At 38.3% G+C, this 16670-nt stretch overlaps 1 protein-coding gene across 4 annotated transcripts in view; it reads left to right on the top strand.

The window, feature by feature from the left end:
* CTNNA2 (catenin alpha 2) overlaps positions 1–16670 on the top strand; it is a 1229110-nt gene that overhangs the window by 180024 nt on the left and 1032416 nt on the right. For all 4 annotated transcript variants that reach the window (XM_029231357.1, XM_029231356.1, XM_029231354.1 and 1 more), the window contains one exon: positions 10507–10613. In XM_029231357.1, coding sequence (XP_029087190.1) covers positions 10512–10613 — 102 coding nt within the window. In that variant the 5' untranslated portion in view covers positions 10507–10511. The remainder of the gene's footprint in view (positions 1–10506; positions 10614–16670) is intronic.

Below are 16670 nucleotides of genomic sequence, written 5' to 3'. Positions count from 1 at the left end.
ACCAGGAGAAATCTTGGGCCAGGTTCAGAGAAATCTTTGTTGCTGTGAAATGTAAATATCATGAACTAAATGGAAAGGACTACTACTTTGAAATGTACAGACTCAACAGCCCATTTTCATTTCCTAAATGCCATGGTACATTTTATTTTTGTATTTACAAAAGCATATCACATGAGGTACTTTTTGTCTCATAAGCACAAAATTTAATGCCACAGATGACCAGAAGGAAACCTGGGTTATTGTTTCTCTTTTCACATATGATTTTCTATAACAACAAGCTTAATAAGGTAATTTACCAGCAGGCATATATGCTGAGTACCACTGGTACTGAAATATCAATCTTCACTACAAAAGACTTCTAAGCAAATATAATTGCTATAATGTGTTATGACCTCTCAAGTCTAGTAATTCAATTGAATGGGGCAAGGATAACACAATGCAGGTGAATTATCTCCCATTTTACTAAGCTGCCACAGATGCACAGCAGTACCTGATGGGTGAATAAGCCACTTTAAAATGGGAAACTGAAAGAGGCAGCGGTATTAGGCTTAAATCATTTGAGTTACTGCAACTTAATTCCTTATTAACTCACCAGCACATCAATGGACTTAACTTTGACTTTTAAAATAAAATATAATAGGGCTTCCCTGGTGGCGCAGTGGTTGAGAATCTGCCTGCCGATGAAGGGGACGTGGGTTCGTGCCCTGGTCCGGGAGGGTCCCACATGCCGCGGAGCGGCTGGGCCCGTGAGCCATGGCCACTGAGCCTGCGCGTCCGGAGCTGTGCTCTGCAATGGGAGAGGCCACAACAGTGAGAGGCCCGCGTACCGCAAAACAAACAAACAAACAAACAAAAAATAAAATAACACACCGGAGCTTGCTTTAAAAATACAAATCCTTAAGTACTAATTATTGTTATAATCACTGAACAATTTAAAATAGCTGTTACTTAAATATCTGTATTTATTTCTTTATATCATGTCTTAATATTCTGATTAGTTTGTCTTCTTGAATCTCCATCCTGGGGTTACTTGAATGCTTTTTCATACTCTTGCCCACTTTTGTTTTTGGCATTTTTCTGGCAGCAGTTCAAAAGGGCGTTCAGTATTTCCCCATTATTCTGTTGCACAAACTACTCAATATCGCTCCACCAGGGCATGCAAAGTTCAGAGATGCTGGTTACCTACCACCTGATTTAAGTGCCCTGGTGAAATGGAAGGATACTGGCCCTAGAGGTGTCCATTCTCAGCCAAGCTCACTCTCTGAACACTCCTTGCTCGGTGAATGGTTCTTGCCAGTCTCATCTCACCAATCAGCATTAACAAGTCTGATACACCTTGATGTTTCCCACAGCATTTGCCTGGGCCTTGCTCACATTGGCTGGTTAGTACATTTGCTGTGAATGAGTGAATGGATGGATAAGTGGATGAAGGAAGGGAGAATTGGAGCATATGGGATTTGGCTTTTCTGCTAGAATATGGAAGGCACTCTGAGGGAGGAAAACCACTTTCGTTTTTCAGGTAAGTGGTATCTAAAGTGGTGCATTCTGAGTTGAAAATCTCCTTTTTCCATAAGAACACTGGTATTGTATTTTAACTAGAGTCATTTTGTGTGTGCTTGTGTGTGTGTCTGACTGTGAGACTTGAACTTGGCAAAGATTCAAGTCCACAAGTACTCATAACATTTTTACTAAATGTTCAGTACTGTCCTAATCATTGTAAAGGGGGCAGAGTCCCTGTCCCTGAGTGTATTTGAGAGGACAAAATTTATCTAAAGCATATAGAGAGCAGCACAAGGCAGTCTGTATTCAAATTAAATATGTGGCAGCTATTCTGATTAGATGTAATACTGATGGCATTCAGAGAAATGAAAAGTCATGGGGCCTTGGGGACAAAAGGCAATTTGGGTCAATGAGGAGAAGGAAGATTTCCTAAGGGCTATTGTGGGCCAAATTGCAGAGCCTGTACAATCCTTCACAAAGAGTTCACCACGTGGATCTCAGCAGAGAATCAAATACCAAGGCAGACCTCACTACTTTGCTGAAGGAAGCCCTCAGGTTACTTTTTCCTGAACAAAATGACACTCAGGTTTAAAGCAAAATAAATAAAAACTAGTGATCCCGTTAAAATAAATAGTGAAACTGTGTATTTTTTAAAAATATGTAAATAAAAAGAAACCCAAATATAAATTTAAACATAAATGTAAGTGTAACATAGTTTATAAATAAACTGTATAAATTTATATTGTCTAAACCATTCCAAGATATCACTTGTTTTAGGTCTCTAAGAAGTACTGACCTATATCTAAAAATATGTCCAAAAGATATTTATAAAATTATTACTTCCTAGGAAATAGACTCTACTATTGAAAAGATAAAAAATTGGGCTTCCCTGGTGACACAGTTGTTGGGAGTCCGCCTGCAGATGCTGGGGGCACAGGTTCGTGCCCGGGTCCGGGAGAATCCCACGTGCTGCGGAGCGGCTGGGCCCGTGGGCCATGGCCACTGGGCCTGCATGTCCGGAGCCTGCACTCCACAGTGGGAGAGGCCGCAGCGGTGAGAGGCCCGTGTACCGCAAAAAAAAAAAAAAGAAAAAAGATAAAAAATTGATATTTGAAAAAGATTAGATAGGTATTTGGGACATCTTATATATGTATACTTAAGCAAACATTTATGAAGGATGTAATTCCCTATTGTACATGTGATAGACAAGAGGTCAAAAACTTGATTTGTGCCCTAATGAGTTTAAAATCTAGTGGGTCATGTAAAACTAATGTCAATTTCTTAACAATGAGCCAGTTACGAAAAAAGTAAGGTCTTCTGTTACTGACTGTAAATCCAGTAGCAATTTAGGGTTTATGGAGAAGACACAATGTGAAATCGGTGTCTGGATTTTGGAGGATGACAAGGAATATGTTCCAGATGGGGATTTTGGGAAGTGGCATGAACCCTACATTATAATGTGGTCCAAACCTGATTAGAGCAGAAGACTTATGTTAAAGAAAAAAGATCCAGTAGACCATGGTCAGAAAGTGAAATGACAGCCTTGTAACAAAGACTTAGGACTTGTTGGAGAAGAGAGTTAAGCTGTTACTTTGTTCTAGAAAACGAATGTTTCCCTAAATTAGTTTGGGTGGAATTATATAGCAAGATGAAAGATAAGGAGAGCAGTGTATGGTTATTTTGCTGTAATCCGAATATGAAATGTTGAGATTTTTTTTTTTTTTTTTTTTTTTTTTGTGGTACGCGGGCCTCTCACTGTTGTGGTCTCTCCCGTTGCGGAGCACAGGCTTCGGACGCACAGGCTCAGCGGCCATGGCTCACGGGCCCAGCCGCGCCGGGGTATGTGGGATCTTCCCGGACTGGGGCACGAACCCGCGTCCCCTGCATTGGCAGGCAGATTTTTAACCATTGCGCCACCAGGGAAGCCCGTTGAGATTTTTATGAAGATTAAAGTTATATAATCATTTCATATGGAATTCTAATTTACAGGAGGTTAGAAGGACATAGAATAAGTTAATTGCCAATTAAATAATATGTTCCTATTAAATAATTTGAAGTTACTTTTGGATTATAAAGATAATTTCTAAAAATATGTTGTCTGAAATATTAACGGTTCTTATTTTCAGTTTTTGGAATCTATTGCCTAAGTCAGAATTGCAATGCTGCTGAAGGATAATAGGTAGAACAGTGTTAACCTTTGGTCAGATATATTTTGTTTAGAAAAAACAGAGTGCTGGTTGGGACTTCAGAAACCTAACAGCATATAGATTCAACACTGTTTATCTAGATAACACATATGTTCACATCTGAATGGAAAACAAGCCATAATTTAGGAGTAGACTGAGCCTGTTTATGCTCCAAAATGAATTTAAATGATGAAACTATGAATGTAGTGAAAAGCAAGGGAATGAATATGACAGATACTAGTTTTCATTTTGAATTTCAAATTACTGGCTTTCTATTAGTATACACCAGGAGTAGTAAATTTCTATTAAGTTGGAACATAGTTTTAAATTTTATATGTATGCTATTTTAAGTATAAAAACTTATTTCAGTGAGATATGGACATGGTTATTTCTTTTTTAATCAGCAAGCTCTAGGCTATATACTATTAGTCTAAACTTGTCATCCTGACGGCATTCAGGCTGTGGAGCTTTCTTCATATATTCCTTTTTGGTGACATTTTGTTTATCTGGGTAGAAGCAAAAAGAGGCTCTGAAGAGGATTTAATAGTTTAATACCTATTTAATATGTGTTTAAAAATATTAAGGTATTCTTTAGTAGGCATTTATGCTTAGATGTGAAGTGTTATTACAACCTTTTAAAATTATTAGAATGATGTTTTTGCTCAGCAGTGTTTCTTTCTGTGTTTCGTTAAAAGGTACGGGTTTACCATAACTAGAAGTCTTGAAGATATTGCAGTACTTGAGGGTAGTGTTAGAGTTAACTGCCCCACCCCCTTCCACTGCAAATAGCAAAGAACAGTTGGAAATTACACATCACTTCAATTTTGGTTAAAAATGGTGATGAATCTTCTAATTGCAGCAGCAACTTGCATCTTGGGTCAACTGTCAGTTCACTGAGCAAGGGCTTTGAATGGTTATCACGTAGAGGACAGTGATGGGCGACACGCTGCCTCCTTAGAGTCAGAGGAAGAGAAAATGAGCTGAAATTGAGCAAAGCTAATGGTGGAAAATGAGAAGCAGGACTTTCCCATAGTTAAGCTACTTGATTAGGCCATTTCCATACCCAGGGTACTACCAGGAAGAGTGCTGAATACCCCTCACCATCCATTTAGATTTACTCTCTAGGGGTGTTTGAAGTATAATCAAGTGCCTCCTTCTCTGTTTTTGTTTCTCAACTTCTACTCCTGCCTGTGATGCATATACACACATACTCTTCTCAACTATAGAAAAAAGCCCCTCTTACAATAGGGGGCCTGAATATTAGAGGTACCTTCCTTTATTAACAACAGAAAATGAGAACTGCTATTGTATTTTAGATAACATTTTTGTAGCCCTCAAATAACTTCAAATTACTTAGGAATACATTTTCTTTGGAAACATTTATTCTCTATTAAGCGATTATACCTTGACCTTCATTTCTGCTTTTGGTGAACTGAGGGATGTGACTCTCTCCCCGTTACTTTACATTCTTCACAGGGATCACTACTATGGCAGTGATTCTCAGTAGAAAAGGCATTTTCTGGGGAAACTGTCAGAACTTTGGGGGATATTGGGGACTGGCACACATGTGGTTTAAAAGAACCCGAATGATTTTGGTATGCCATTTCATTTCCCTGTTAAGAATCGATTCAAGGCATTGGATCCCCTAAAAAGCATAAGTACCTTTCAGAAAATATAATAATGATTCCAGTGATAATTGTAATAATAGCAGTGTTACTGCTTCTGGTCCCAGGATCGCCACAGAGTTATCCCATATCTTCCTCATCACTGCTTCCCTGCTGACGTGTGTGGCTGTGAACAGTGATTACAACAGTGGTTCTCAAAGTGTGATTCCTGGACCAGTAGTATCATCTGGGTACTTGTTACAAGTGCAAAAAAAAAAAAAAAAGAAAAGAAAAATAAAGCAGTTTCTCAGACCCATCCCAGGCCTAATGAATCAGAAACTCTCTGAATGGGTTTGTGTATGAAGATGCCCTCCAGGTGATTGTGATACACACACAGATTCTAGAGCCACCTGTCATAGTTTCCTATTGCTGCTGTAAAAATTGACCACAAACTTGGCAGCTGAAAACAGCACAGATTTCTTTTTTTTCTATTATTTATTTATTTATTTATTTTTTAGCACAGATTTCTTATCTTGTACTCTCTGCAGGTCACAAGCCCAGGTGGACTTGGTCTGAGTCCTCTGCTTAGCATCTTACAAGGCTGAAACCAAGGTGTTAATAGGGCCGAGTTCCTTACTGAAGGCACCAGAGAAGAATCCACTTCCAACCTCATTCAGGGTTTTGGCCGAATTCAGCCCCCAGTGATGGTAGAACGGAGGTCCTTGTTTCCTTGTTGGCGGTCAGCCAGGGCCCTCTCTTAGCTTGCAGAATCTACCCACATTTCTTTCACGCTTTCCATATAGCCCCATCTAGCAGTGGTGGGTTGAGCCCTTTTCACACTTTGAATCCCTCTGCCTTCCTCTTCTGCCCTGCCTGATGTCCTTGTCTGCTGCATCTGTATGACTGCCTCTTCTACCCACAGCCAGGAGAAAGCTGTTTTTAAGGGCTCAGCTTTACATTGGGCCCACATAGATAATCCAGGGTCATCTACCTATTTTCAGGTCCAGTGATTAGTAACCTTAATTATATCTGCAAAATCTCCTTTACGATGAAATGTAACATATTCACAAGGGATCCAAGGTCATGGGGACCAAAATTCTGTTTACTTGGCGAAACTCATCACAGGGTCTTTCTTTTGGCTTTGCCAGGGTGCTGTGTTGCTCACCAGGTGACCCAGCCCCACCACCAGCATCCCATTCTTGCCCAGGGACCAAAGGTGACTAGGGGAAACTGAACTGAGGACCTGCCCTGCCTCACCAGGAAGTGAAGCTGCATTTCCCATGGGCTCCACCTGTGCAGCAGGGCACCTGTCCTTTGTGTCCCTCCTCAGCCCCTCCCTCCCTCATTCTCCAGAAGGGGGTGGCTCCTGGTTTTTCCATTCCTGTCCCTATCTCTGCTTTTTTCCCATGGTTCAGAAGTACCATGGTGATGCTGGCATAGACCTAAGCCTAGGGCTTCTTCTTTAGAAGCAGTAAGCATAGTGCTTATGAGCACAGACCCTAAAGCCAGGCAGTTTAGGTTCACATTTTGTGACCTTGGGTAACTCTCTGAACTGTTCTATGTCTCAGTTTCCCCATCTGTAAATGGGAGATAATAATAATGTCAGATCATTAGCCAGTGTTCTTACTACTTATGGAAGAAGCAGTATGATTCAGTGTTTCCAGGCTTGATTCTTGAAATGCTGAAGAAACTTGGAAAATTCTCTCTTTTTCATATCTCACTTTTTCAACAAAGCTTTGTTTTAAAACATCTTGCCTTGCAGGGTCTCCATGGGTCCCCACTCCAATCGATGTGTTGAACTGGCTAGGGTGATAATCATACAGACACCATGGCAAAGAAGTAAAACTATCACTATTTGCATATGCAATTATTTCATTAATTTTCAGGACAAATTCATAAATTATATAAGGTTATTACCATTTTTGTTTTACAAGTGATGAAACTGAAGCTTAGGTTAAGTAGCTGACTCGATATCATACATATGGAGGTAGGTGAATAAACCCACTATTAGTCATTAACTTCTCATGAATTTGCCTATCAACCAAAGCTAGCCTTGTCTTCCAAGAAAGCCTCACAGAGTTTGTTGGCAGTAGTGCTCAGGATTGGTAAAGAGAGAAATTCATGAAGGGAACCTGAGGCTGCAGTCCTTTGGAGGGAAGGCAAGTTTGGGTGGCCTCCTGGGCAACTAAAAAGCATCCTGGACCATTGTTTTGCAAAAGAACAGTAGAAAGAACGGTGAGAACTCAGAAGGTTGAGGCAGAGGGTTCAAAGACGTTTTTTCCAGGAACATCTGGCAATGGGGAATTTCTGCAGTGAATTATGCATTGCATTAACATATTTGTCATTTGAAGGCACTCCTTGGGATAGGTACCTTGAGAGATTTTCTGTTTATCAGGACACTGTCTAAATTAGCAAAGCACGTGACCCTTGGCTGCTCATAAGGGAGCTTGTTTTACACTGTTAGTCTTCTTTGTCAGGTTTTGCTTTTTTTGTTATGAGTGATGATGAGTGGCTGCTAGCACCTTGACCCATGCCTCTTCCTTACCCCCATGGAATGAGTCTGAAATTATCTAAGTTATTACCATAGAGGTTGTTTCATCACCTTTCATGTATATGCAATTTGATACTTTTCAAGGAGAATATTTTCTCAGAGATTAAGTAAATTGCTAAGAGCTTGTTCTTGGGCTTGTAAAATTGCGATGTATGGACGAGGACAACCCTGTTGTCTTTTGTTTTTGACAACCACTGTTTTTCACTCTTTGTGTCTAGTCAATAGTCTAAGTTTCCCTAACCAAAGCAAGTAGAATATGTAATTTTTTTCTTTGAATTTTAATCATTGAATAAAAAGATATATTTTCTTTACAAAGAATCTCTTTTGTGGGCAAAACAGTCTGCATGAATTGTACGGATGCGTGGTATGGATTTGAGACATGTTCCTTTGGAACATGAGAGGCTGGCGTATGTGACTACACACTTCATTTGTCCTCTTGCCTTCTTATTTGAGTTGATTTGCTTGTTTCACACAGAGGAATGTGTGGTTTCTATGACTAGGTTTTCCCCTTCAACAGATTAATAGCATTTAGCCTTTCCTTGCCTTGTGCACTTGAATTTTACCTGTGTCAAAAGAAGTGGCTGAAAGATTGCTCCCCAAAGTAATAAATTTAAGTCCAGTGATTTGCTCAGTCACTCTTGTCCTTTCAGTTTTAGATTTATAAGGCCTCTGACCTTCGGGATCCAATGCTCCACTCCGTCTAACTCTGCTTCTTGGCTCACAGTTGGCTTGAGGTGTTTGTTCAATATCTCCCATTTTTGCTTTATGCATGCTAGATTAGGGTCTCTAATGTGAGTGCCCCAGCATTTTTGTTTCTCACTTCAGCATTTTTTGAGTGCCATTTCTTTACAGTAATATATTGGAACATGCATAAAGATGTTGTGTGCCTTCCTTGGTCTACCAGCTTAGGTGCACAAGTGTGCCCGTGTAATAGTGGTGATTCTCTGCACAGTCCCACTCAGTGCCTTTCACTATGGTCTTAAAATGACTTCACTACTCCACTACTAGTTATCTTTTCCTACAGGACCTCTGTGTGCATCATCGTTATTATGACACTCATAATTCCACCAGAGCTGGAAAGACGTTTTCAGGGAACTTCTCAGAAACTTGCAATCATGTGTCCTAAGTACTGGGTTACTTAGGTAGGACTGGCTTTGGCAGGGATGAAGGTATCCTGTGTGGATAGAAAGCATCTGGTGTTTTCGTCCTTCTACAGCACAGGAAGGTGTGCTGCAGCAGCAGAATTCTGGGCATGTCAGAGCTGCTATGTGGCAGTTGGTAGTGTGAATGGGAAATGTGTAAAGTGCTTTTAGGTTTTTGGAGTACAGGCAGCATATCCGTGCCAACTATTGTTGTTGTGAAGGAACCCAAATCTAAATCGGTCTATATGGGTGGATTGCTGTACTCAGTTTATTTAAAATATGGCATTTAGAGAGAGGTAAAATACCAGCACACTGTGTCTTTGCCTTTTTTTTTCTTTTCCTGAAGCAAATTTGTTGGGAATGTTTGCAAAAGGACTAGCTTTAGCAGATCAGTAAAGAGACATGTGTCTATTGTGATAGACCTTATTTTTAGTATTAATTCTAATAGAAACAATCATCTATATTGATTTATAAGAGTAGAATTGAGTGGGGACATTGATTCAAAAGAAGAGAACAGCTATGAACAGTTTGATTTATGACGGTATCAAAGCAAGTGATTCAGATTCAGTTTGTACCATCTAAGGTTCCTTGTCCTGTGGGTAGTTGTCAAAATATATTCAGTAAAGAGCAGTCAATTTCTCAGTGAGAAACACGCCCCTGGCAGAATGTCTAATTTACTCTATTGAGTCCAGGACCATATCGTGTGCCTGATATGTGTGAGGTTGCTACCTGCACACCCGTGGTTCTTGGGTAGGAGAGGATTGTGCTAGAATGCAATAAATAACCTTATCAGACGCTCACTTTATGGGGCAAGAGTGTAAATGCAGTGAGTAATCAGAGAGCATGTAAATAGCAGCAAGCTAATTTTCAGAATCGCTGCCACTCATTTTGCAAGATAACTTTCCTGATTAAGAGAAAGAAACTCAGCTCTCCAAGGGAGCATAGTCTCCTCAGTGGTCAATTATGATGTGAAAAAAACACAAAGAAGCCTTTCCTTAGGACCTAGGGTCCCTCATCCAGTGGTCGTGATGGGTTTACTGTGCTTCCTGAAAGTCTTTGCTGATCTCCCCAGACTGACTTTGGTGTCCTTTCCTCAGTTCTCCTGTGGCCCTCTCTGTATTCCTTGGTCACAGAACAGGTCACATTGAGGCATAATTGTGGCCGACCTCTGCACTGAAGCTATCAGCTACTCGAGGGCAAGGTCAAGTCTTTCCCAGCATATCGCAGGTGGATATGTGTACTAGACACTGAGTGAGTGAAATATTTCAGTGTCAATTGGGCACCAAGAGTTTGTCCACTACATACAGGTGCCCTCAGGAAATATCCATTTTCAGTCTGAACCCAACATCACTACCTCACATAGTTCTGCTTCTGATTTCCCCATCTCTAACTTTATAAGGTCGGACCAGACAGATAATTTTCAAGTATGCTCTAAGTTTTGGTGACTTATTCATTTTGAACCCACAAGGTAACAGATTAGTTCTGTGATCATTATTTCTAATGGATAATGTGTGTTTCTGTAGGGAGCATGACTTCGGCAACTTCACCTATCATATTAAAATGGGACCCCAAAAGTTTGGAAATCCGAACTCTAACAGTGGAGAGACTTTTGGAGCCACTTGTTACACAGGTAAGAGGTGCTTTGAAATACTTTGTTACATGTGTATATTTCTGTTGGAATTGTATCATGACTTTCCAAAGAATTTAGAAATCCTTAAACGTGAATAAATCATGCCATAATGCTAGTTACTGAATATGTATTCCTGCTTGAACTGTGGACAGTTTTTCTTTTTTTCTTTCTGCCCAATAAGATTTGGAGTGCTTTTTAAAAAACTCTTCGTATGATTTTTGAAATTAAGTAGATGAGGTAATTAAAGAGGGGGTTTTGGTGAAGGGGACTCTCATTTGCAGTAATGGATTCAAAGTCTAAATAAATCATTCCTAGCTTACTTTCAGATGCTAATGCAGTTAGGAAGAACGATATTGACTATGTAAGAGCAAAGTATATTTATTGAATTACTTTTTCTTTAGTTTACAAGGGAAAATTCATCATGTCAGAATGATGAAATGTTCCATTTTTATGTTGTCACATTTCCACAAGAGGACTGTTAACAGAAAAAATATCCTTAGGATTTTTAAATTTTAAAAATTAATTTTTGTGTCTTGTGAAGCATATTCTTTGTTATATTGACTAAATTTCATGGAATGTGAAAATTCAAGATTTTAATGGTATATTTGTAGAGAGATACTATGTCAAGTTAAATAGAGGCCACATACTGGTTTCCTCTAGCTGCTATAGCAAATTACTGTAATCTTAGTGGCTTACAGCATCACAAATTTATTATCTTATGGTTCTAGAGGTCAGAGGTCCTAACGTTAGGGTACTGGCAGAGCTGCATTCCTTCTGGAGGCGCTAGCAGAAAATCTATTTCTTTGCCTTTTCCATGTTCTAACGGCTGCTCTCTTCTTTGGCCCCTTCCTCCATATCGAAAGCCAGCAATGTGGCACCTTCGAATATCTCTCTGACTGTGACCCCTGCTCCTGTCCTCATATCTTATCCTGTCTCCCTCTTATAAGGACCCTTATGATTACATTGGGCCCACTCAGATTCTCTAGAATAATCTTCTCATCTCAAGATCCATGACCAAATCACATCTGAAAAGTCTCTCTTGCCATTTTAGGTAGCATGTTCAGTTTCCAGGGAATAAAACACTGCCGTTTTCTTTGTGGGGGCTCATTGTTCGGTTTACCATAGTCTGCCCTCTGGCCACTGCTCCAAATTCACATCCTTCCCAAGCAAAACACATTCACCAAATCCCAGATCCTCAAAAGTCTCAACTCTTTATAGTATCATCTCAAGACCAAAATCTCATCTAAAATTGATCAGCTTAAAAATTCCAAATCTCATCATGTAAATCATCTAAATTAGGTATGAGTAAGGTTCTAGTTATAATCCATCCTCAAGCAAAATTTCTCTCTGTCTGTGTACCAGTGAAATTAAAGGACAAATTATATGCTCTCAAAATGCATTGGTGGGACAGGCATAAGTTAACAGTTACAGATATTTTCATTTAAAAAGGGAGAATGTGGAAGAAAAAAATGGGTTACCAGTTTCAAGCAATTTAGAAATCCAACTAGGCAAACTCAGTTATATTTCAGAGCCTGGGAATAATCCTCTGTGGCTCAAGGCTCTGCCCTCTGGGCCTGGTTCTTCACCCTAAGAATCATTATTCTTTTTTCATGAAAGATATCACATATTTTCACCTGGATATTTCTTGCCTGTATAATTTTGAGAGTACACAGCCTTTCTGAATTTCATCTTTCTCTGTTTTTTTTTTTTTTTTTAGTCCATATTGGCAGTGTTTCTACTGATGTAACATTCTTGAGAAACTTGTGGTTCTCTTTTGTAAATCTCTGGGGTTTTCTCTATTAGAAAACAGGCTGCTTCACAGATCTTTCCTGGATAATCTCATCTCCATTTTTGGCCTCTGTGGAAATGACTGAGGGTGTCTATGAATCCCATGCCTAATCTTTGCAAGAGCTCCCTCCGTGAATGAACATTCTGAGGTTTTAATCCTTCCAAGGTACTAGGCAAAGGTTGTCCAGACACACGATTGACTTTTTCTCCAGAGCCACACTTTCCTGAAAGTGAGACCTCTAATTTTAGCATCTCTTGCAATCTGCATAGGTCAAGAAGTTTCCAAATCATTGGGTCCTGGTTCCTTTTAGCTTAATAATTCTTAACTCAATTTGTTTCTTTCCTCTGACACTTTGCTATAAGCAAGAAGAGGAAACCAGGCCACTCCATTCAGCACTTTGCTTGGAAATCTCCTCAGCTAAATATCCAAGTTCATCACTTATAATTCTGATTTCTATGTAATTATAGGGTGTAATTCAGCTAAGCTTTCTGCCACTCTATAACAAATATTCTTTTTCCTCCGCCTTCCAATAACAAGTTCCTCATTTCCTTCTGAGCCCTCACCAGCAGGGCTTTTAACATCCATATTTTTACTGTCCATTCAAGGTAATCTAGGCTTTGTCTATCATGCTCCTCAAAATTTTTCCAGCCTCTGCCCACTGGCAATTCCAAAACCATTTCCACATTTTCAGGTATTTGTTATAGCAGCACCCTACTTCCCAGAGCCAAAATCTTTATGTCTATATGTTTCCAATTCCTACTATAACAAATTACCACAATCTTAGTAGCTTAAAACAACGCCCATTTATTATCATAAAATTCTAGGGGTCAGAGGTCCTAAAATTAAGGTGTTGGTTGGGCCGTTCTCCTTAAGGAGGAAGTTCCTTCCCGTTTTTAGTGTCCAGAGTGCACCTATATCCTTGGTTATGGTATTTTCATCCATCATTAAAGCCAGCAGCATAGCACCTTCGAACCCCTCCCACTGACTTCAGCATCTACCATCACATCTCCTCCTGCCTCTTTTATAAGAAACCCTGTGGTTATATTGGGGCCAGATATTCTAAAATCATCTTTCCATCTTGAGATCTTTAACCTTTATCACGTCTGTAGAGTCCCTTTTGCCATTTAAGGTAACACATTCACAAGTTCTAAGGATTAGGAAGTAGACATGTTTGTTTGTAACTGTTGAAACATTTCATTAGGTTTATGCCCATTTTCCATTTGGTCACGATTCTTGTTAGTGCTATACAAATTTCTTCAGGAAACACCTAATACTGATAGACTCTTAGATTTGGGAGTGTGTTGACTACTGAGATTGTGGTCTGTGGACTAAGGCTGATCCATGAATTATTTGTTATTGGTCAGCAGTAAGCACAGAAATTGAGAGTAAGTGCTTTGAAAAATTTATGACAGTTTTATAGAGTAATTTTATGTCTGTTGAATCTAATGATAAAATTTAGGCTTGTTATTTTATCTTTAAATTTCTTTTGAATTATTTATTTTGTTGTATTTTACAAAAGCTTTGGTTTGTGAACTTTTGCAATAACAAATATATGGCCTTTCATCATAGATAGCTTGAAAAAGACTGGTTTAGGAGATATTTTGGAGTCGGTCCGCTCTGAAATGTGGTTCTGTCAGCTGAGTTATAAAAGCAGATTGCCTTTTCCTAGCTTTGGAATTTTCACTTCAGATTACATGTCAATATATTTAACCCTTATCATATGGAAGAAATGAAACAATAATTAGAACATAGTGCCTGGTGCGATGATTAAATGTAGTCTCCATTTTTCTTTTTGAGATGGTTATATTATTAGGCTAATACTAGCCATACACCAATACTGTTTAAGTCAGTGAGAAGAATATGAGTGAATGCAGCATGGGCGAGCACAACATTACACGTAAACTGTCTTTTATTTCTTAAACTTTTCATACCTTTATACTTTTGCTCTTGTATTTGACTTATCTAAAGTACAGCAATCTAAGATTACAATTAAAGATTGTAGTCTTTTTCCATATATCTTTCAGTCCAATTATTTAGAATTCTTTTGTCAGATAAAGGTAATGCATTAAAAATATTTATTAAAAATAGACAGATAACTGTCTAATTCATATTTGTTCACATATTACAGTAGAATACTTAAAAGTCTTGTTGAATTTCACACAGTAACTTAGCACTATAACTAGTCTTAACATTCTACCAACATCTTCCAATATCTAAATGGTTTACTTTTCTTCCTAGTTTTACTACACTGATTTAAAAATTAAAAAAAAATTCTCTCAAAAATTGTGACTTTTATGACAGGGTTTTCTAGATACTGTTTCCCCATAATATTATGGCTGTGTTACCAAGATTCACCATTCCCTCCCCTGGAATGAAATCTTAATGACTGATGTGATTGTTAACCCATGGAGGACATATGAATAAGTAAGGAGAGATAAGAAAATGTTAAATATAAACTCCATGCTCAACATTTAAAACAAAAGGTGGAAATGAGAGAGAAAACTAAACTAAACAAAGACCCCATATGAATCAAACACATACATACAACTTCTTTATGAATGTAATAAAATTCATTGCTATATTCAGTGACACAATATGCCTATAGCCTTCCTACAGTTTTTGATAAAGCTGGATAAGGATGAAATAAATACCAGAAGTTAAGGAGTTCTCAATAAAATCCATTCACTGTCATAAGAAAAATTATATTAGGAATTTGTTGTTGATAAGTTTTTAAAGTAGTAAACAAAACTTCTCCTCATTTGTATCATAATATATATGAGGTGGCATATTTATCATTTACAATGCTGAAAAGTCAAGATTCCTTTTGGAAAATGTTTACATTATGGAAATCATGCAATTTCAAGTGAGAAAAGATTCATCTTAGGAATTTTAGACCTTGAAAAAGTTGCCTGAACTTTTATGAATTCAAGAAAGTAAAGATCTTTAATAGGCCACGTTCACTTCATACTTTACGTACTTGGAGCTTCTTGGGCCATCTTCTCTCTCTCCCAGATGAGGCAAGTGAGGCTCTGACAGCCTCAATGTCTGTATCACACAGCCAGTATCCACATGCAGATGCTCTTAGCCTGTATTTTTCTTGGGGGATGTTGATATTTTGTAACCCAGGGAACACCTTAACATGTTAGCATGTTACTCTTGTTTGTACTAAGCTTCTGTTCATCCTATTAAAATAAAATTTCTTTCTCTGAAAAAAAAAAAAAATAGGCCATGTTCTGTGATACTAACCTTTTATTAGGAAATGGAAAAATTACATTAGGCAACTTTATTAGGAAAGTAAAAAAATTGTTAGAAAATTAAAACACACTCTTAGATAACTCTTAAAAGCAAAGGGGAATTACAAACTATATATGAGTTAATGAAGAAGATGATCTCTTCTTAACAAAATATACATACCCAGTAAAAGCTGTGTTTAGTACAGAATTTTAGCTTTAAATGCCTTTTTTATTAAATAAAAATAAACTAAGTACTCATCTTAAAAAATTTAGAAAAAGAACATCAAAAGAAAATAGGAAATCAGAGTTTAATAACAATAAAAACTGGAATCACTAAAGTAGAATACAAAAGTTAAAAGGGTTAAATTAATTCAAAATTTGATTCTTCTTTGAAATGGCCAATATAAATTCTTCAGGGCACAAATTATGGAAAATATATAGAGAAAGTATACATAAGATTATGAAAGGAAAAGCAGAAAGAACTCTAGGAACAAGAGAGATTAAAAGAAGTATAGTAGAATATTACCTGCAAATCTATACCTATGAAACATGAAAACCTAGAGGAAGGGAATAACTTCCCAGAAAGATTGAAATAACCAAAATTTATCTAAGAAGAAGTGGAGAACTGGAATAAGCCATATAAATATTGGAAAGCTGTTTAAAGATCTATTATCAAAAAGCACCAGAACAGATGGATACCTAGCTGAGTATTATCACATATTTAAAGAACTGATAATTGCATTGTCATTTAAATTTCTGTTTCAACCATAGAAAAAGATTAACAGCTCCTCAATAATTCTTGAAGAATCATAACTTTAATATTAAAAATTCAAGATACTTTAAAATAACTTTAAAGGGCTTCCCTGGTGGCGCAGTGGTTAAAAATCTGCCTGCCAATGCAGGGGACGCGGGTTCGTGCCCCAGTCCGGGAAGATCCCACATACTCCGGCGCAGCTGGGCCCGTGAGCCGTGGCCACTGAGCCTGCGCGCCTGGAGCCTGTGCTCCGCAACGGGAGAGGCCACAACAGTGAGAGG

The sequence above is a fragment of the Monodon monoceros genome, unplaced genomic scaffold (genome assembly GCF_005190385.1).
Source record: "Monodon monoceros isolate NGI ecotype Baffin Bay Population unplaced genomic scaffold, NGI_Narwhal_1 Super_Scaffold_19, whole genome shotgun sequence".
NCBI lineage: Eukaryota > Metazoa > Chordata > Mammalia > Artiodactyla > Monodontidae > Monodon > Monodon monoceros.
This window is presented reverse-complemented; position numbering and strand designations above follow the sequence as displayed.